Source organism: Geotrypetes seraphini, chromosome 8 (genome assembly GCF_902459505.1).
Source record: "Geotrypetes seraphini chromosome 8, aGeoSer1.1, whole genome shotgun sequence".
Lineage (NCBI taxonomy): Eukaryota > Metazoa > Chordata > Amphibia > Gymnophiona > Dermophiidae > Geotrypetes > Geotrypetes seraphini.
The window spans coordinates 108998866-109018337 of NC_047091.1; the positions used below are offsets into that span (position 1 = coordinate 108998866).

Genomic DNA, 19472 nt, shown 5'->3' on the forward strand with positions numbered 1-19472 from the left:
CTCCGAATGGAGGAAGATCTAGCACGGAACATTAAGAAAGGGGACAAATCCTTCTTTAGCTATATTAGTGACAGGAAAAGAAATAAAGATGGGATAGAACGCCTGAAGCAATCGGACGGTAACTTTGCAGAATCAGATTCTGACAAGGCAGAACTACTAAATGAATACTTCGGTTCAGTCTTCACCTGTGAAGCGCCGGGAGCTGGTCCACAGCTTCAGATGGGAGACAGCCAGAAAGACCCGTTTCAAGATTTTGAGTTTACGCCCAGTAGCGTCTACTACGAACTATCAAGACTCAAAGTAAACAAAGCCATGGGACCGGACAACCTACACCCCAGGGTGCTCAGGGAGCAAAGTGCAGTCCTGGCGGAACCATTATCTGTGCTTTTCAATCTTTCCCTACGCACAGGAAGAGTCCCCTTGGACTGGAAAACCGCCAACGTAATCCCACTCCACAAAAAGGGCTGCAGGACAGAGACAGCAAACTACAGACCAGTGAGTCTCACATCTATAGTGTGTAAGCTCATGGAAACAATGATCAAACGGAATCTTGACACAATCCTAGATGAAGAAAACCTACGTGATCCCCACCAACATGGTTTCACCCAGGGTAGATCCTGCCAATCCAATCTGATTAGCTTTTTTGACTGGGTTACTAGACAACTGGATGCCGGAGAGTCACTGGACGTGGTATATTTGGACTTCAGTAAAGCATTTGATAGCGTCCCACATAGAAGGTTATTGAACAAACTGAAATCGATAGGATTAGGGGACACTCTAACTACATGGGTTGAGGATTGGCTGAGCGGTAGACTTCAGAGGGTGGTGGTAAACGGTACCCCATCCAAAACTTCAGAAGTGATCAGTGGAGTGCCGCAGGGCTCGGTCTTGGGCCCAATTCTATTCAACTTATTCATAAGAGATATGACGCAAGGTCTTAGTGGAAGGGTATCACTGTTCGCCGATGACGCCAAACTTTGCAACATAGTAAGTAAAAGCATTTTACCTGATAATATGACGCAGGACCTACTACTACTGGAACGATGGTCAGCAACTTGGCAGCTGGGCTTCAATGCTAAAAAGTGTAAAATAATGCACCTGGGTAAGAGAAACCCATGCAGAACTTATGTACTAAATGGTGAGACCTTGGTCAGGACCACGGCGGAACGTGATCTAGGGGTGATCATTAGTGATGACATGAAGGCCGCCAATCAAGTGGAGAAGGCTTCCTCCAGGGCAAGACAAATGATGGGTTGTATCCGTAGAGGTTTTGTCAGCAGGAGACCTGAAGTTATGATGCCGTTATACAGATCCATGGTGAGGCCTCATTTGGAGTATTGCGTTCAATTCTGGAGACCACACTACCGGAAGGACATGCTGAGGATCGAGTCGGTTCAGCGAATGGCCACCAGGATGGTCTTGGGGCTCAAGGATTTTACGTATGAGGAAAGACTGAAAAAATTGCGGCTGTACTCACTGGAGGAATGAAGAGAGAGGGGAGATATGATTGAAACGTTTAAGTACATCACGAGACGTATCGAGTCGGAAGATGATATCTTCTGTCTCATGGGACCCTTGACCACCAGAGGGCATCCACTGAAAATTAGGGGAGGGAAGTTTCATAGCGACTCCAGAAAGTACTTCTTCACTGAAAGAGTAGTGGATCATTGGAACAAACTCCCACTGCAGGTGATTGAGGCCAGCAGCGTGACAGATTTTAAGAGAAAATGGGATATTCACGTGGGATCGCTAAGGGAGTGAATTTAGGGGGGTGGATACTTGAAATGGGCAGACTTGGTGGGCTATAGCCCTTTTCTGCCGTCATTTTCTATGTTTCTATAACACAGATAACCCCTGTGCAAATACAGGACCACAAACGAAACCCTAAGATGTAAGACTCTACATACAGTACAACACCAGAGAAATAGAAAGAAATTAATTTCAACTGAAAGAGTATTTTGTACACATATCCCTGTAAAAATGTTAGTTCATGCATGCTCCCTGCAGGAGCACATAGGGATCATGTGTACAGTGATGTCTCCAGAGGTATTTTAGTAAGAACCTAAAACAAACAGTGGGGTCTTGAAAAGCTATGCTCTATCATTATCAAAGGGAGCAATGCTCTATCTTCCTACCCAGCTATAACTCTGGTCACCCCTCCTCCTTCCCCAAAGGACTTTCATTCAGTGCTGGTGGGTCCTAGAGTGAGTGGCTATTAAAGGCAGAGCACACTGAAAGATGCTGCCAGTTAAAAGAATTAGTAGTGTCTTCTGTAGCCCCAAGGTTAACCTCATCCCAGCCCTCTTCTCCTGTTATATTGGTTACTATACCATAAGTGTCATGACAACACTGACATCAGAAGATGAACCTGAGTAATCCCCAGCAGCAATTTATGAGGCAAGCAAGGGAAGACTGACATCAGAGGCTGAACCTGGGCAATCCCCAGGGGCATTTTATGAGGAAAGTATGGGAACAGTGATGCAAGAGACTGAGCTTGGGCATCCTAGCAGGAGAGGAAGGGAAAAAGCTGTTCAAGTACTGAAGGACCTCTCGAGGCCTCCTTCTCTGGACTGGTCCACGGGATTATCACTTTTCAAGAATAACCCAAAGTGAACCAAAATATAGAGTTACAAGGGAAGTAAACAAAGTGGGAATTAAGAGTCAGGATAGTCTTGGATGCTGCCTGAAGGGAAGGACATCTGAGAAAGAGCTGTGGGTATAGAGATCACAGCAGAAGACTCCTCTCACTGCTTCAGACAGCCCACAGGCTGCTCCTGGTGATTCACTACAATATTCATGTTGTATCTTGCCTAAGTTCCTCTAATCCTTTCAGGGCAGAATGAGGACCCATAAGCCAATACTGTTACCTCTCCAAATGGTTAGCCTTAACTTACAAGCAGCAGAGGTGGAGGGATGGGGAGAAGGTGTGCCATCCCACACTTCTCAGCAAAGCTTTCGCAGAATGATTCATAAGCAGAAATGTGTACGTATGTATGGAGTGAGTGCTGGTGCTATGTATGTTGCTCTCTGTATGTGCACATGCTAGTTCTGTGTATTTTGTTCTGGGAGAATATGGTGTGCACTGGTTCTTTGTATCTGTGTCTATATGTGATCTCTCCTTACCTCAGGGACAGAGAGTAGTCACTCTGGCTGGTCTGGCTGTTCCGCACCAGGTAGCTGCACTCCTTACACAGTACCAGCAGGCTCTCGGCATCAGCTCTGCTGATGGCCCCATGATACCAGCTGCAGGGGATACAATGCTAGTATTATCAAACCATGGTGAAGGGGGTATTATAGAGAAGTCAAAGGCTACCTCATTTCAGGATCAGAATAGAGAGATACGAGGGGGTGCTGAAAAGTTCTCAGCCCAACCAAGAAGAGAATGAGGTGGATATGGTTCAATCAATGATCTGAAACAATGTCAAAACATAGAATTTAGTTTCTGGAAAATTGGCAATGAAATAAGATAACATTCTTTTCAGCTATAGTGGCAAAATAACGCTCAGAATTTAGGAAGTTGGTTGGGCTGAGAACTTTTCAGCACCCCCTCTTATCTTTTCTGCCTTTCTTTCTCTGGATCCCTCTCTTTTCTGCACATAACAGCCTTCTCCTTGCAGTTCTCTATACGTAGGGGCATTGCCGGGGGGGGTGGGGGAGAGGCCTGGGGGATTTGGGGAATTTGGATTTCAGCCCCCACAAATTGATGCACTGTCAGCTAATTTGGATGGTAGGGGTCCCCCAAGCCCCTCCAGCAGTCTCTTTTCCAGTGATGTTTCATGCTGGGGACGGGCCTCCCTTGTGCATGCTCAATTTCACTTATACTGAGCATATGAATGGGGGTGGGGTGGGGGTGCGAAGCAAGGCACGCAGCATGGCTTTTTCTTGTATATGATTTAAATTTTTCTCGGTCTCACACCATTTGTGTAGTCCCTTTGTTTGTTGCGACTCAAAAAGAAACATTGCTGGAGAAGTGTTTCTGCTAGCAGGGCTTGGGGATCCCCACCAACCCAGGTATGTGGAGGTTGTAGTGGGGGTGGGGTGGACAGTGGCAACATTTTGTGCCTCCCCCCACTTTGGGCTCAGCCACTCTCCCCTCAAACCCAGGAGAAGTAAAACCTGGATGTCTCAATCTGTCCTTTTTCTGGAGCCATATGGTAACCCTAACTGGGAGCAGCCCAGGGGGAGACATTTACAATAGAGAATGACACGGCGGCTGTTACCCGCATTAAGCTTTGGGTGACCGCGGGTAACCCACTGAAACATGGGGGGGGGGAAACAGTGTTTACCGCGGCTTGTCTCCACAGTTAAGGGAGGGAACGCACACGGTCACCAATCACACTCCCTCCCTCTTTACTTATAGCTGCCGCCACTGCCGCCGCCCAATCGCCGCCACCGCCCAAGCATCTCCCTCTCTCCTGATCGCTGCTGCCCGATCGCCGCCTAAGCCCGATCGCCGCCGCCACCTGATTATCTCCCTCCCTGCCCCTTACCTTCGCGGCAGGCAATTTCTCTAAATTTGCTTCCTACGAGCAGCTGGATCATTGAAATTGCGTGTGGCTATCGTAATGGTCATTTCTGATGCAACCAGAAGTTGCATCAGAGACGACCTTTCCTGCAGCCACACACAACTTCAATGCCCTGGCTGCTTGTAGGAAGCAAATTTAGAAATTGCCTCCCATGAAGGTATGGGGCAGGGAGGGAGAAAGGGAAGAAAGGAGGGAGGGAGAAAGGGAAGAAAGGAGGGGTGGAGAGGAACAGATGCTGAAGGGAACTGGGGAAGGTGGGGTGGGGAGGAACAGATACTGAAGTGAACTGGGGAAGGTGGGGTGGGGAGGAACAGACACTGAAGGGAACTGGGGAAGGTGGGGTGCAGAGGAACAGATGCTGAAGGGAACTGGGGAAGGTGGGGTAGAGAGGAACAGATGCTGAAAGGAACTGGGGAAGATGGGGTGGAGAGGAACAGACGCTGAAGGGAACTGGCAAAGAGAGAGATTCCAGACTATGGGGGGAGAGGAGGGAAGAAGATGGGCGCTAGGCCAATTGAGGGGGGGTGGAGGGAAAGATGGAAGGGAGAGGCACAGTAACAGAGCATATGGAAGAGACAGAGAAGGCATTCAGTGGATGGAAGAAAATGAATAAGGAGAAGATGAGGAAAGCAGAAATCAGACAACAAAGGTAGAAAAATAATTTATATTTATTTTATTTTTTTGCTTTAGGATAAAGTAGTATATTAGTTGTGTTGATAAAAATTTATAAACAAAGCCCTGCCAGCTGAACATCTGTTTCTCTAGTTCAGCAGCCCAAACTTTGATTTATAAGGAAGGAATAAGCTAAATATTGCAGTACTGAGGCTTGTATGGATGCTGCGGGGACAGTGGTTGAGGGGACGGGCAGGGACAGTGGTTACGGGGCGGGAACAGTGGTTGCGGGAATGGGGCGGGAACAGGATTGGTGGTCGCGGGGACGGGGCAGTGATAGGGACAAATTTTTCCCCCATGTCAATTCTATATTTTATAATACTACAGTATTTGCTGTTTTTGAAACCTTTCTCTTTTCCAATTAGGATGGAAACAGCAAACAGAAAGAGGAAGAAGAAAATGTAGCTACTTTCATAAACTCCTACTGCAGAACTGTAGTAACTCCCATTTGTTTCTCCTGCTGGGAAGGACTCCTTGTACTATTTCTCCCTACAGAAATACATATATGAAATAGAAAAACATGTTCTTCTGGATCCTGCTAGGGCGACTTACACTTGTTTCTCCAAAGGCAATGAGAGGTCCACTTTCTCACCCACGACAAGGCTACGTTCAGGGCTCTGGGTAGTACTGCCGTACCGGCCCCCTCCTGCCAATGGGCTCACTGGCTTGGCTGGGTGCAGACGCTCTTTGGAAGTGGGGGAGATGTGCTCCCACTCGGGGCTTTCAAACTGCACTGTGGCCAAGAAAAGAGAAGAGCAGGGGAAGAAAGTGTCATTTCTACCATGTCTAAAGCCATTTGCTTCATTCAGATCCCAACTAAACCCTCTCATAATATCACCTTGTTTCTCTCTGTTCCCTAAGCATTCTTACAGCAGCATTGTGCCTTTGCTCTTTGTATGTTCTTACTCCTAAGTTTCCTTCCTTTTTTGAATTTTAAAATGTTTGCAGCTTTTATCAAAATCACACATTTAGGCCTCCTTTTATGAAACTGCGATAGCGCGGGGAGTTTCTATGAGCGTCAGGAGCCACATGGCTATCACAGTTTTGTAAAAGAGGGGGTTAATTTTGTTTGTTTTCCCTCCCCCCTCTAGTCCACCCTTCACATTGTGTACTGGTATCACCAGTACAAAGGCCTAATCCAAGCTGAAATTCCAATCTATTACATTTCAATCGTGCCAGTGCTCCTCCTGCAGGAGACTCTGATGCTAAACAGCACAGCAGCTCCCTTCATTATCTCATCTCATAATGGTGGGAGCAGAGATGGAGGAGAAACTCTCACAAATTTAGCCATTATATATCTCCAGAACTGAAACAAAAGCATGAATGAAGAGGAATTTAATGATCTGGCATGTTTTATAAATTATTTTAAAAATACTCAGCTGCTCTAAAAAAATGAGCTCATTACATCAACTCCCACCCCAGAATTAAAGATATTCTTAAATATGTATGTAAATAAGGAATGCATTTCTGTCATTATAAATCCCTTCTAGCTTGATGTTGATACTTCCCAACTGCCTCCTCTCCCCCCCCCCATCTGCTTCAGTGACTAACGAAATGGATTTTTGATTACTGTTAAAGTGAGAGGGAGAAGGGACAGGACACTTTAATCTGCGATGTGGTGATTGCATAGCAAGCTGTTTACAGCACCAGATTAGGTTGTCAAAACCTGTCCGTCATCCTAGATGCAGCACTGTGAGAGGTAAGGAGTTGGGAGATTAAGGTGTTGGGGGGAGGAGGGGGTTGGGAGTAGAGTAAAACAGAAGACTGCAGCCAAGCAAGCACCAGTCAGCAGGAAGCTAATGGGGGTGGGGGGCAGAAGATAGATACCAAAACAACAGAAACAAGAAAGAGGGGAGGAAGTTGTGTGTAGGAGGGAAAGACTGAGGTAGTCAAGTTGCAAATCACCTTCATCATTGAAGGACTGGTCAAAGAGCTGTCCAACTGGAGGTGGCCAGGGTAGGTCTTGTATGTCTTTAATCTCTACTGCCGCCATGGGGTAAAGAGGAAAGGGAGACAGGGTGGAGAAGCACAAAAGACAGAACAATGAGACATGATAGCAAGATGGATGAAAAAGAACCAGGCTGGCATCCTATGAAACTGAGGCAGAATGGAAAAGGCAAATGAATTTGTTATTTGTATACTGGAAGAGACCAGTTTGAAAAGAGTGGAAGAAAGAGGTAGATGTGCCTTGATGGTAGACTGATGTTCAGTAGGTTAGGTTTGGGATGATGAGTAAACTGAATGCTAGGTGAACCCTTTGTCCCTTTCTCAAGAAACTGAAAATAGAAGGGATGGAGGAGAGGTGCCGGCTGATTGCCTATAGGACATGTCTCTCACAGCGAGAGGCACATCCTATTGGCAATCAGCCAGCGCCAGCGCCTCTCCTTCTCTCCAGCCCTCTTCCCTGCTGGCACCCCCCACTGGCAGCTCAGGACCCGTCTGTAGGTCCTTTGTGCATGCGCAGTCATTGACGCGATGTCATGCATGCGCATGATGTCATCACGGTAATGTCCACGTACTTCTGGATGCCTCGAGCCGTAGCCACTATGTGTAGTGTGCCGCGGCTCAACAAAATTTGGGGGGACACTGGGTTAGCATCACTGAATTGAATCTAATCTAAACTGGTATTTCTGAGTCGCGCTATGCCTAAACAGGTTCAAGGCAACTTACAATTTAAGGAATTACAGAACGTATATGCTGCATTATAGCAGTTTAAGGAAGGCAGAGTTATGAATAGAGAATTAGGGAAGACAGAATGGAGGTACTATGACTATACTGAGTAGAGTGTGAGATTTAGTGACATTAGGGGGTCCTTTTATCAAGCCGTGCTAGCAGGGTTAGCGCGTCGGACATTTCATCACACGCTAACCCCCGCGGCCGGCTAAAAAACTAACGCCTGCTCAATGCAGGCGTTAGCGGCTAGGGCAGCAGGTGGTTTAACGCATGGTATTACGCGCGTTAAACCCCTACGTATTTTGAGTTATTATATAAATTTTTTAATAAATATGGTGTGTATGTCCAGTTAACGCCTAACTCAAAACTAACTGTTCTGAGGGCATTCCAAGGGCAGAGTGAGCACTTGGCTTGTTAAGAGTCAGTATTCAGCACTTAATCAGCCAAGGTAACACATAAACAGGACAGAATAAAAGTTACTCCTGTCTTTATATGGCAACCCATAGCTGAATATTGCACTTAAATGGCTATGGTTTAGCCAGCAACAGGCATAATGCCAGCAGCAGCAGTCAGCAAAATGCTGAGGATCGTCGGCTGAATATCGATCCCATGATATCCAATTATTCATTTTAACAGGAGCATTCCGGGAAGGTGGATATTAGTGTGAGTAGGATTGTTGAGTGAATTGAGAACAAATCTTGGCAGGTACTAAGGGCCAGAAAGTTAATTGGGTGCCTATGTCATCCAATACTCTTGCACCAGTTCTGGTGTGTGGGGACTGAAAGAGGAGGGGTGGGAGGAGAAGTGAGGGGTGGAAAGTTCAAAGAGAAGAGACCAGTTACCTCATTCCTCCCACTACCCATTCGTAGCTTAAAACACCCAGCAGTAAGAAACTGAATACAAGTGAACCCCAAAACTAGTCCAGAAAGGAAACACTGAAATTTCCCAGTCTCTCACCTGCTCCAGACTGAATCACAGACATAGGCACCAAAATTTCAACCTGATGTGGCAGGGGGGGGGAGGGATGTTAAACACAAAAACAAATTACCCCTCCCGGCAAACTTGGAAGGAGCTTGTTCAATATTGAGGGTGCTCAGCACCCACAGAGCTGCCTGCTAAGGTCACAGACCCTTTACAATTAAACTTGGTCAAGGAACAGACAAGAAAAAAGGCCAAAAGGATAAACAAAGAGACAGACAAAAGAATAGATATATAATAACTAAGGGAGAGGGAGAAGGAGAAAAAAAAAGCAAAAGGGTAAAGAGGCAGAAAGAGAGGGGAGCAGCACTGATAGAACTATTACATCATGCCATCTAATTAAGAGATTTGCAGAGTCTTTTCACAGCTGATATTCCCAGCCAATGGCGGTGCTCCCAGAGGATCTCAGGAGAAGAAAGCTTGGCAGGCTGCACTACACATGAAGTAAATGATCACTTTACAGGGGGTCAGGAGCAATTACATAGAACAAGAGATGGTGAGTAGCAGTGGAAAGAACGCCAGGGCTGGAGGGTGGGGGCAGAAGAGGAGAGACAGGAAAGAAAAGTATTTTATATGGTAATGGAGCATCTATTTAATCTATCAGAAGATGAATCTCTTTCTAGAGGCAATTTCTTTATTCAAGAAGTTAACAGAGGTAGCTCCTTCCTGACCACTTGCTTCCCTCCCTGAGGCAGGAGACTTGCACGGGTAACAGGCAGAAGGGACAGGTACCTGCAAAAGCTCTGGATATATGGTCTTTCTTCCATTCCCAGGGCTGGTCGTATTCATCCGCTGGCCTCTCGTCATCCTGCGGCAGACGGCTCTCTCGAGGCCTACTGCCTAGGGGGCTCTCATACTCTGACTCCCCCCCACCATTCTCCTCATATGGGGTGTCATAGAGCTGCACTCCTTTCCCGAATTTCTTCACTCTGTGCCTCTGTCTTTCGCCTTTCCAATTAAACTCTGGGAGGAGAATACAGGTGGAGATATTTCATCAAGTGAGGCACAGAGGCAACCAGATATACAACACTGTGATTTGATTCTTGATCAGAAAAGCAGTACACAAATATACTAGTCAATATAAAGCTTGCAGCAAATCAGCATGGGCAAAGTTTGCCTCAGATATTCAATGCTGGGCCATGTGCTGGACGCAGGCATTGAATATCTGGGACTAATTCAAACTGTACAAATCACCACAGCTTATGTAGGTCCTGGCAAATATTCAACTGGGACCCACATTAAGTAAAAAATACTTCCCTCATTCTCCTGATGCTGATCTCAATCCCCCTCCCCACCCACAAGGCAGCACACCCCAGACTTGACATCCCTTTACTCCTACCCCCAAAGGCCTCCCAGGCTTACCTTTTTAATCTCAGGGTAAATGCCAATAGCAAGGCCCTATGAGCAGGAGTGACGCCTGCTTATTCCTGCCCATCATGGCTCTTTGAACAAAATACTCGCCGTGATCCATAGCAGCAGCTTCACAGTACTGCTGAGTACCATGAGACTGCCGCTAAGGCCTGTATGACCCCGCTACATCATAAAGGATTAAAAGGGGCTTACGGAGGGGGGGGGATTTACTGTCTTCAGAGGGAGGGGGCCCTACAATCCCTTAGGCCACTGCCTATGAGTCTCTCTTGTCCTGTTAAATTACTTTAAACATTTGACAGATACTAATAAATAAATAAAACCTACGTATGTTCAGATGCATACAGATAGCATGCACTAGCAATGTCATCAAGGGAAAAGCAGATATATGCCCTGGAAGGCAAGAATTAATCATATGCAGACAGGAGAAAGAGAACCATTACATACAGAAACACAGAGGCAGGACATATAACACAGAGAGCAGCACATGTGCACAAGCACGCATAAGCTTCCTTCATTTCTCCACTGGCATTCATCTTTCACCATCACTTTTTTTTTTTTTACCTGCCTGTGGCTTTCGAGGACCAGAATTGCCTACCCCTGTATTAGCTTCCAAGAGGAAGCTGAAAAAAGGGAAATCTGCAGTCATAGTGGGAGACTCAATCCTGAGGGAAGTGGACAGTCACGTAGCAGGAGGCAGAGAGGACAGACTAGTGACATGTCTCCCAGGGGCGAGGACAAAGGACATCTCCGACAGAATCGAGAGAATCCTTGAGGGAGCTGAGACGGAGGAGACAGCAGTGATAATCCACGTTGGAACCAACGACGTCAGCAGAAGGAACTACAACAGGACCACACTGACCGAGCAGTTTAAGATTCTGGGGAGGAAACTGAAGCTGAGGACAAGGAAGATAGCCTTCTCAGAGATCCTGCCAGTTCCGAGGGCGGATGCAAGGAGGCAGACCGAGCTGCAAGCAATAAACAGTTGGCTGAGGAGATGGTGCGATGAGGAGGGTTTCCACTTTGTACGAAACTGGCCAACCTTCCTGGGGAAAAGTAAGCTCTACAGGAGAGATGGACTGCACCTGAGCACGGCTGGAACGAGGAAGCTGACACGCAACATCCAGAACAGCATAGACATGACTTTAAACTGAGGACAAGGGGAAAGCCGAGAGTTGATCGACATCGACACATCGGACTAGAGTATCAAACAAGGATACTGAACTGGGAAAAGGCGATAGAGGGACTGAGTGGACATTTTTTGGAAAAAAACCCAAGGACAATAGAGGGACTGAGTGGACATTTTTTGACAAAAAAACCAAGGACGCAAAGCAGGGGGCCAAGGAACAAATGAAACTAAAGAGCGGAAAAAGGAGGAAACAGCCAGAGCCAGAGGGACATACAAAAATGGAGAAGCAGGCTGAGGACGAGTTAGACGCACCACAGGAGCAGGGCGAGGACGAAACAGACACACCACAGAAGGAGGATGAACGAAATGAGGCTCCGGGGCTGACCAACCATGAAGGGGTAGGCAGGAGCACCAATCCACGAGGAAAACAAGCAGAAAAGGTAAACAACAGGGACTTAACTTGCCTATACACAAATGCTAGGAGCCTAAAAACCAAAATGGGGGAGCTAGAAGTTATAGCCAGCAAGGAGGACCTAGACTTAATTGGAGTCACAGAGACATGGTGGTCCGAGGACAATAAATGGGATGTGGTCCTACCAGGGTACAAACTCTATAGGAGGGACAGGACACATAAGAAGGGTGGGGGAATAGCGCTATATATAAAGGACTCCATTCCTTCAACCAGGATGGAAACAACAGTAAGGGTGGACGGCTTGGAATCGTTATGGGTTAAGCTGACAGGAGGAAAGGGAGCAGACATAAAATTGGGGCTCTACTACCGCCCACCAGGACAACTGGAAGCAAACGACCAGGACCTGGAAGCTGAAATGAGGCAGGTATGCAAAAGCGGAAGTGTGGTGGTGATGGGAGACTTCAACTACCCTGGGATAGACTGGAAAACTGGACACTCAAATTGCACGAGAGAAACAAAATTCCTGGAGGTGGTGAGGGACTGTTTCATGGAGCAGCTGGTCAAGGAACCAACACGGGGAGATGCCACTCTTGACCTAATACTCAACGGGCTAGGGGGACCTGCAAAGGACGTGGTAGTACTAGAACCATTAGGAAACAGCGATCACAGCATGATCCAGTGCAAGATAGAAATGGGAGCATCAAAGGTGAAAAGAACTACAACAACAGCATTTAACTTTAGAAAAGGAAATTACGAGGCCATGAGGAAAATGGTGGGAAAGAAACTCAGCAACAGCTCAAGGAAGATGGAGACCGTAGAGGGTACCTGGGCCCTACTTAAGGGCACGGTACACGAAGCACAGAACCTGTATGTCCCCAGGTTCAGGAAAGGGTGCAAAAAAAATCGAACCAAAAACCCGGCGTGGATAACAAATGCGGTGAAAAAGGCGATAAGAGACAAGAAAACATCATTTAGAAAATGGAAAAAGGACCAAACAAAGGACAACCAGAAGGAGCACAAAAGGCACCAAAAGGACTGTCACCGAGAGGTTAGGAAAGCAAAAAGAGAATATGAGGAGAGGCTGGCGGGGGAAGCAAGAAACTTCAAACCATTCTTCAGGTATGTGAAGGGGAAACAACCAGCCAGGAAGGAAGTGGGACCGTTAGACGATGGAGACAGGAAGGGAGTAGTAAAGGAAGAAAAAGAGATAGCTAACAGGTTAAACAAGTTCTTCTCGTCAGTCTTCACGAGAGAGGACACATCCAACATCCCAGAACCTGAGGAGCACATAAACGGAAACCCTGATGAGAAGCTAGTCCAACTAGAGGTAAACAAAGAGGATGTTCTCAGAAAGATAGACAGACTAAAGAGCGACAAATCACCAGGTCCGGACGGCATCCACCCAAGGGTATTAAAAGAACTGAGAAACGAAATAGCAGATACACTAAGACAAATATGTAACCTATCCTTAAAAACTGGGGAGATCCCAGAAGACTGGAAAATAGCCAATGTCACGCCCATCTTTAAGAAGGGATCAAGGGGTGACCCGGGAAACTACAGGCCGGTGAGCTTGACCTCAGTTCCGGGAAAGATGATGGAAGCACTAATCAAGGACGCAATCTGTGAATACATAGAAGGCAATGGACAACTGAAGGCGAGCCAGCACGGCTTCTGCAAGGGAAGATCGTGCCTCACGAACTTACTGTATTTCTTTGAGGGAATAAACAACCAGGTGGATAAAGGGGAATCCATAGACATCATTTACCTTGACTTCCAAAAAGCCTTCGATAAGGTACCTCACGAAAGACTACTTAAGAAGCTGTGGAGCCACGGGGTGCAGGGGGATATCCACCGATGGATCAAACACTGGCTGGCAGGCAGGAAGCAGAGGGTTGGAATAAAGGGCCATTACTCAGACTGGCAATGGGTCACGAGTGGAGTTCCACAGGGGTCGGTGCTGGGACCAATCCTGTTCAATATATTCATCAATGACCTGGAGACGGGGACGACATGTGAGGTTATCAAATTTGCTGATGACACCAAGCTTTGCAGCAGGGTTAGAAACGCGGAAGACTGTGAGGTCCTGCAAAGAGACCTAACATGACTGGAAGAGTGGGCAAAAAAATGGCAAATGAGTTTTAATATAGAGAAATGTAAGGTCATGCATGTAGGTAAGAAGAACCCGATGTTCAGCTACAAAATGGGGGGATCACTGCTAGGGGTAAGCAACCTTGAAAGAGACCTGGGGGTGATGGTGGACACAACATTGAAAGCATCAACTCAGTGCGCAACGGCCTCAAAGAAAGTGAACAGAATGTTGGGTATCATTAAAAAGGGTATCTCAACCAGGACGAAGGAAGTCATCATGCCGCTGTATCGTGCAATGGTGCGCCCACATCTGGAGTACTGTGTCCAATACTGGTCGCCGTACCTCAAGAAGGACATGGCAGTACTTGAGGGGGTCCAGAGGAGAGCAACTAAATTGATAAAAGGTATGGAAAACTATTCGTATGCTGACAGGTTGAAGATGCTGGGGCTCTTCTCCCTGGAAAAGCGGAGACTTAGAGGAGACATGATAGAAACCTTCAAAATCCTGAGGGGCATAGAGAAAGTGGACAGGGACAGATTTTTCAGACTGTGGGGAACCACTAACACAAGGGGTCACTCGGAAAAATTGAGAGGGGACAGATTTAGAACAAATGCTAGGAGGTTCTTTTTTACCCAGAGGGTGGTGGACACATGGAACGCGCTTCCGGAGGTTGTGATAGCCCAGAGCACATTGCAGGGTTTCAAGGAAGGTTTAGACAAGTTCCTAAAAGAAAAGGGGATTGAGGGTTACAGATAAAAAAGAAGAGGTAGGTTACAAAAACGGACAGGAACCACATTACAGGTCATGGACCTGACGGGCCGCCGCGAGAGCGGACCGCTGGGCGCGATGGACCAATGGTCTGACCCAGTGGTGGCAACTTCTTATGTTCTTAGGCTAATAACACGCTAGTTTTGGGGAGGTATACTCCCTTCATCTAGTGATTAGAACTACTCCTTGTGACCCTGTTCATGTCACTTAATCCTCCAATGCTCCAAGTACGTTAGATAGAATGTGAGCCCATCGGGACAGTCAGGGAAAATGCTTGAAGTACCTGTATGTAAACCGCTTTGAGTGTGGTTGTAAAACTACAAAAAAGAGGCATACAAGTCCCGATCCCTTTCCCCCTTTCTCTCTTGGATTTATTTTTACATATAACCTGACTATTGTATCCTAGGTGAAGTATAATGAAATATGCATATCATAAAAATACAATGAAGCAAAATGACACAGGCTGGTACTCCAGATGGGGGTGTATCACCTGCTACAACACAGGGCCAGAACAAAGTGAAAGGAGTATCTCTCTCTGCTTATTTTATCTCCATGGTCTGCTTCTCACTCTGACGCATTATTGAAATGTTTGTATTGTCTCCTTGTTGTATTTGACAGGATACTTTTTATGGAATTGTATGTAATGTAATGTAATTTATTTCTTATATACCGCTACATCCGTTAGGTTCTAAGCGGTTTGAAGAAAATATACATTAAGATTATAAATGAGAAGTAAGAAGGTACTTAAAAAATTCCCTTACTGTCCCGAAGGCTCACAATCTAACTAAAGTACCTGGAAATTAATAAAGAAGAGAAAATAAAGATGGTTGAAAAAAGAAAAATTCTATGTGAACTTATAGGATGGAAATTAAACTGACAGTTTTGTTTTATGTTTTATGTATTGTTTTATGTGCTGTGAACCGCTTAGAACCTCCCCGGTATGGCGGCATATAAATACAATTATTATTCTTATTATTCTGTGATGACAGAAAAAGCAGTTGGGGGAGGGGATGAGGGGACTTCAACTTAGTTTTGAGAGATCTCTCTTGAATGACTGTGTTTGCCACTCCCCCTTACAAAAGGCCCATTTCCTTTTTTGTGCCAGGAACTCTCTTTCCTTACCTGTTCTCTGGATCCAGATAGGCTGATAAAGACTAGTTGTTTAGATGTGAAGATCTCTAGATTGGGATTGGGATCTTGTGTGGTTATCTATCCAGAACAGTGGGGAATTTAGGAAGAAAACAAAATCTGACTGACAAAGCCAAGAGGTCAGATTTCTACACCTGCGTTACAGCCCTGCAGTGGACAGGGATTGCTGAGCAGATTGAATGGGCAGTTGTCCTTTTTTGCCTTCAATTACTACGTCAGTGATGGGGGGGTCTGAGCAGGCAGCTCTTGACATTCCTCTGCAAACTGACCTGGGCTGATGCCTCACCTGTCATGGCCCGCTGAGCCTCATAGGGTTCAGTGTAACCATTGCTCTCGGGTCTCTGCTCTTCCTCTGTGCTCCCCACAGACTCCTGGTGCAGATCGAATGGGTCCGAATACTCACTGTCCGCAGTGACCTGAGGAAAGAAGGTCAGTCAGAAGGCATTTAACACCAGTGGTCTACTGTTTGATAAGATCTGCATCAGATCCAAGCTACAGCCAACACTTCACTCAATATCAGGGCTACTTGGGAAAAGCTATCAATGAAGGGAGGGGTCTTCAGACAGGGCCACTAATACATCCCTCCTCAACTTTGTGCCCTATGGAAAATTAGACCCAGTTGTGTTTTCTTTGCTAGAAAAGAGAACTGTGTCAGCCAGGGAGTGGAAATCTATCCCAAGAGACCCGGTGATCCAGTCACTAAGACTATGGTGGAATTGAATGAACTTTTCCGATCTGATACTTGGTATTCTGAAACATAGAAACATGATGGCAGATAGAGGCCAAATGGCCCATCCGTAGTAACCATTATCTCTTCCTCTCTCTAAGAGATCCCACATGCCTATCCCACGCTTTCTGCTCCGCCTCTGAGCCCCTTCAGCCTGGAGTTTTTATCCCACATGCCAACGCAGATGTCATATCATACATGACCATACACTGGTGCACAATAAAGCAGTCACTACATGGGACTATTTATTCTACAAACTACACTCTGCTTCAGATTTCGACTCTCTCACCCTCAGCCACGGCCCCATCAGCCTGCATTTGTGATTCATCTATCCACCCACAAGTTATACAACCCTTCAGTAAAGTCACAAATCCTCCAGACGGCAGCCACAGCCATGTAGCTCGAATTTCACATTGCCCAGAGTAACAGACTCTAGGACGTACACATAGTGCTTAAGAGGCCAATGAAATTAAAAACATTATTTCACAGAGTCTCAGAATTAGTCAGTCTGATCTATTATGTCTGAACATACTGACACATGCATAGTGGTCATTTTCTATAGGAAAAAAGAATCCAAGTCAGGGTGAGTAGGGAACTTCAGCTACAAAGGAGAAAAAGAAGGTGAGTTCAAGAGGATTCCAGGGGCCTAAAGGTCCAGGTCAGTGACCTGGCAGGCAACCATAGCTGCCCCTTTGTTCTGAATGGGTACAGATGATGCTAAAGGAGGTTTATTTCTGGCAATGGCAGGGTATGGAGAGAGTTATGCAGAGTCAATAACAGGACAAAGCACTGGACCCAATTCATTAAGGGGTGCCTTTGTATTAAAGAGGGGTAGGCAAATCTGGTCCTCGAGAACCACAGGCAGGCCAGGTTTTCAGGATATCTATAATAAATATGCATGAGATAGATTTGCATCTCAAGGAGGCAGTGCATGCAAATCCATCTCAAACATTCATTGTGGAAAACCTGACCTGCCTGTGGCTCTTGAGGACCAGAATTGCCTACCCTTGTATTAAGCTAACAACACACTTCTTGCTAGTTTGGTGTACTCCCTTCATCTAAGAAATGCAAGGTCATGCATTTGGGCTGCAAAAACCCGAGGGAACGGTACAGTTTAGGGGGTGAAGAACATAAGATTTGCCGCTGCTGGGTCAGACCAGTGGTCCATCGTGCTCAGCAGTCCGCTCACATGGTGGCCCTTAGGTCAAAGACCAGTGCCCTACTTGAGTCTAGCCTTACCTGTGTATGTTCTAGTAAAGCAGGAACTTATCTAACCTTTTATGAATCCCTGAAGGGTGCTTTCCCCTATAACAGCCTCTGGAAGAACGTTACAGATTTCTAGAGTCTATCCCCTTTTAACTTTAGAGAGTGCTCTCTTGTTCTCTCCACTTTGGAGAGGGTGAACAATCTCTCTTTCTCTACTAAGTCAATTCCCTTCAATATCTTGAATATTTTGATCATGTCCCCTCTCAGTCTACTCTTTTCAAGGGAGAAGAGGCCCAGTTTCTCTAGCCTCTCATTATATGGCAACTCCTCCAGCCCCTGAACCATTTTTGTCGCTCTTCTCTGAATTCTTTCGAGTAGTACTATGTCCTTTTTTATGTACGGCTACCAGTGTTGGACGCAGTACTCCAGGTGGGGGGTACATCATGGCCCGGTACAGCAGAATGATAACCTTCTACGATCTGTTTGTGATCACCTTCTTAATCATTCCTAGCATTCTGTTTGCCCTTTTCGCTGCGCATTGTGTGGACGGTTTCATTGACCTGTCTATAAGTATTCCCAAGCCTCTTTCCTGGGAGTTCTCTCCAAGTACTGCACCGGACATCCTGTATTTGTGCATATAATTTTTGTTACTGAAATGCATCACCTTGCACTTATCCACGTTAAACCTCATTTGCCATTCCGCGGTCCATTCCTCGAGTGTGTTTATGTCTCGTTGTAGGTCTTCACAATCCTTCTGTATTCTCACTACTCTGAATAGCTTTGTATCGTCTGCAAATTTAATCACCTCGTTCGTCGTCCCATTTTCTAGGTCATTTCTAAATATGTTGAAGAGCATGGGCCCGAGCACCGAACCCTGTGGCACTCCACTTGTGACGCTTTTCCAGTCCGAGTACTGTCCATTTCTCCCCACTCTCTGTTTCCTATCCGCCAACCAGTTCTTAATCCACTTGAGTATTTCACCCTCGAAGTAGATGTTCATGGGAAACCTTGTCGAACGCCTTCTGAAAATCTAGATATACGATGTCGACCGGGTCACCCTTGTCTATCTGCCTATTTACTCCCTTGAAGAGTAAAGTTTGTCAAGCAAGATCTTCCTTTGCTGAAGCCGTGCTGGCTGATCCTCATCAAATTGTATTCGTTAAGGTGATCAACGATGCGGTCCTTTATCAGTGCCTCTACCAACCAACAGACATGAAAGAAAAACACACCTGAAATTTGTCTCCCCACCGGCTAGAGGGTGTAAATATAAGAGATACCATCAACAACTGTTATCGTACCAAGCAGCCACATGGGGCAAAGACTTAGAAAAACTAATTGCATATACAACCAACTATGGTGAATTTAGGAAACACCTAAAAACATACCTGTTCTTGAAATACTTAGATAACGAACCAGAACATCAGCCCCCTTTATAATACCACAACATACCCAAATCATTAAATTATAAACCCCAACCCAATCACCAACCATGAACACTATATTCAATTTAAGGAACATTTCTAATCATGTGTAAGCAGCACGGCACACAAACTGCTGTTAATATTTATTAATGTTGGAACTACCAGATGTACAATGTTATACCCTTTAATCCGCTGTATGTACAGTCTCTCTTTATTGTAACTACAGTTTCTCTATATTGTAACTACAGTTTCTCTATATTGTAAACCACTTCTCTTTATTGTAAACCGCCTAGAAGTCGCAAGATAGTTGGCGGTATATAAAAATAAAGTTATTATTATTATTATTATTATTAT

General features: G+C 45.9%; 1 protein-coding gene across 1 annotated transcript in view; it reads right to left on the reverse strand.

Moving 5' to 3' along the window:
- Window positions 1-19472, reverse strand: part of SHD (Src homology 2 domain containing transforming protein D) — a 44769-nt gene that overhangs the window by 8557 nt on the left and 16740 nt on the right. The window contains exons 3-6 of the mRNA XM_033955980.1: window positions 16051-16180; window positions 9582-9812; window positions 5751-5931; window positions 3124-3243 (exon numbers count right to left, since the gene is read on the reverse strand). Coding sequence (XP_033811871.1) covers window positions 3124-3243; window positions 5751-5931; window positions 9582-9812; window positions 16051-16180 — 662 coding nt within the window. The remainder of the gene's footprint in view (window positions 1-3123; window positions 3244-5750; window positions 5932-9581; window positions 9813-16050; window positions 16181-19472) is intronic.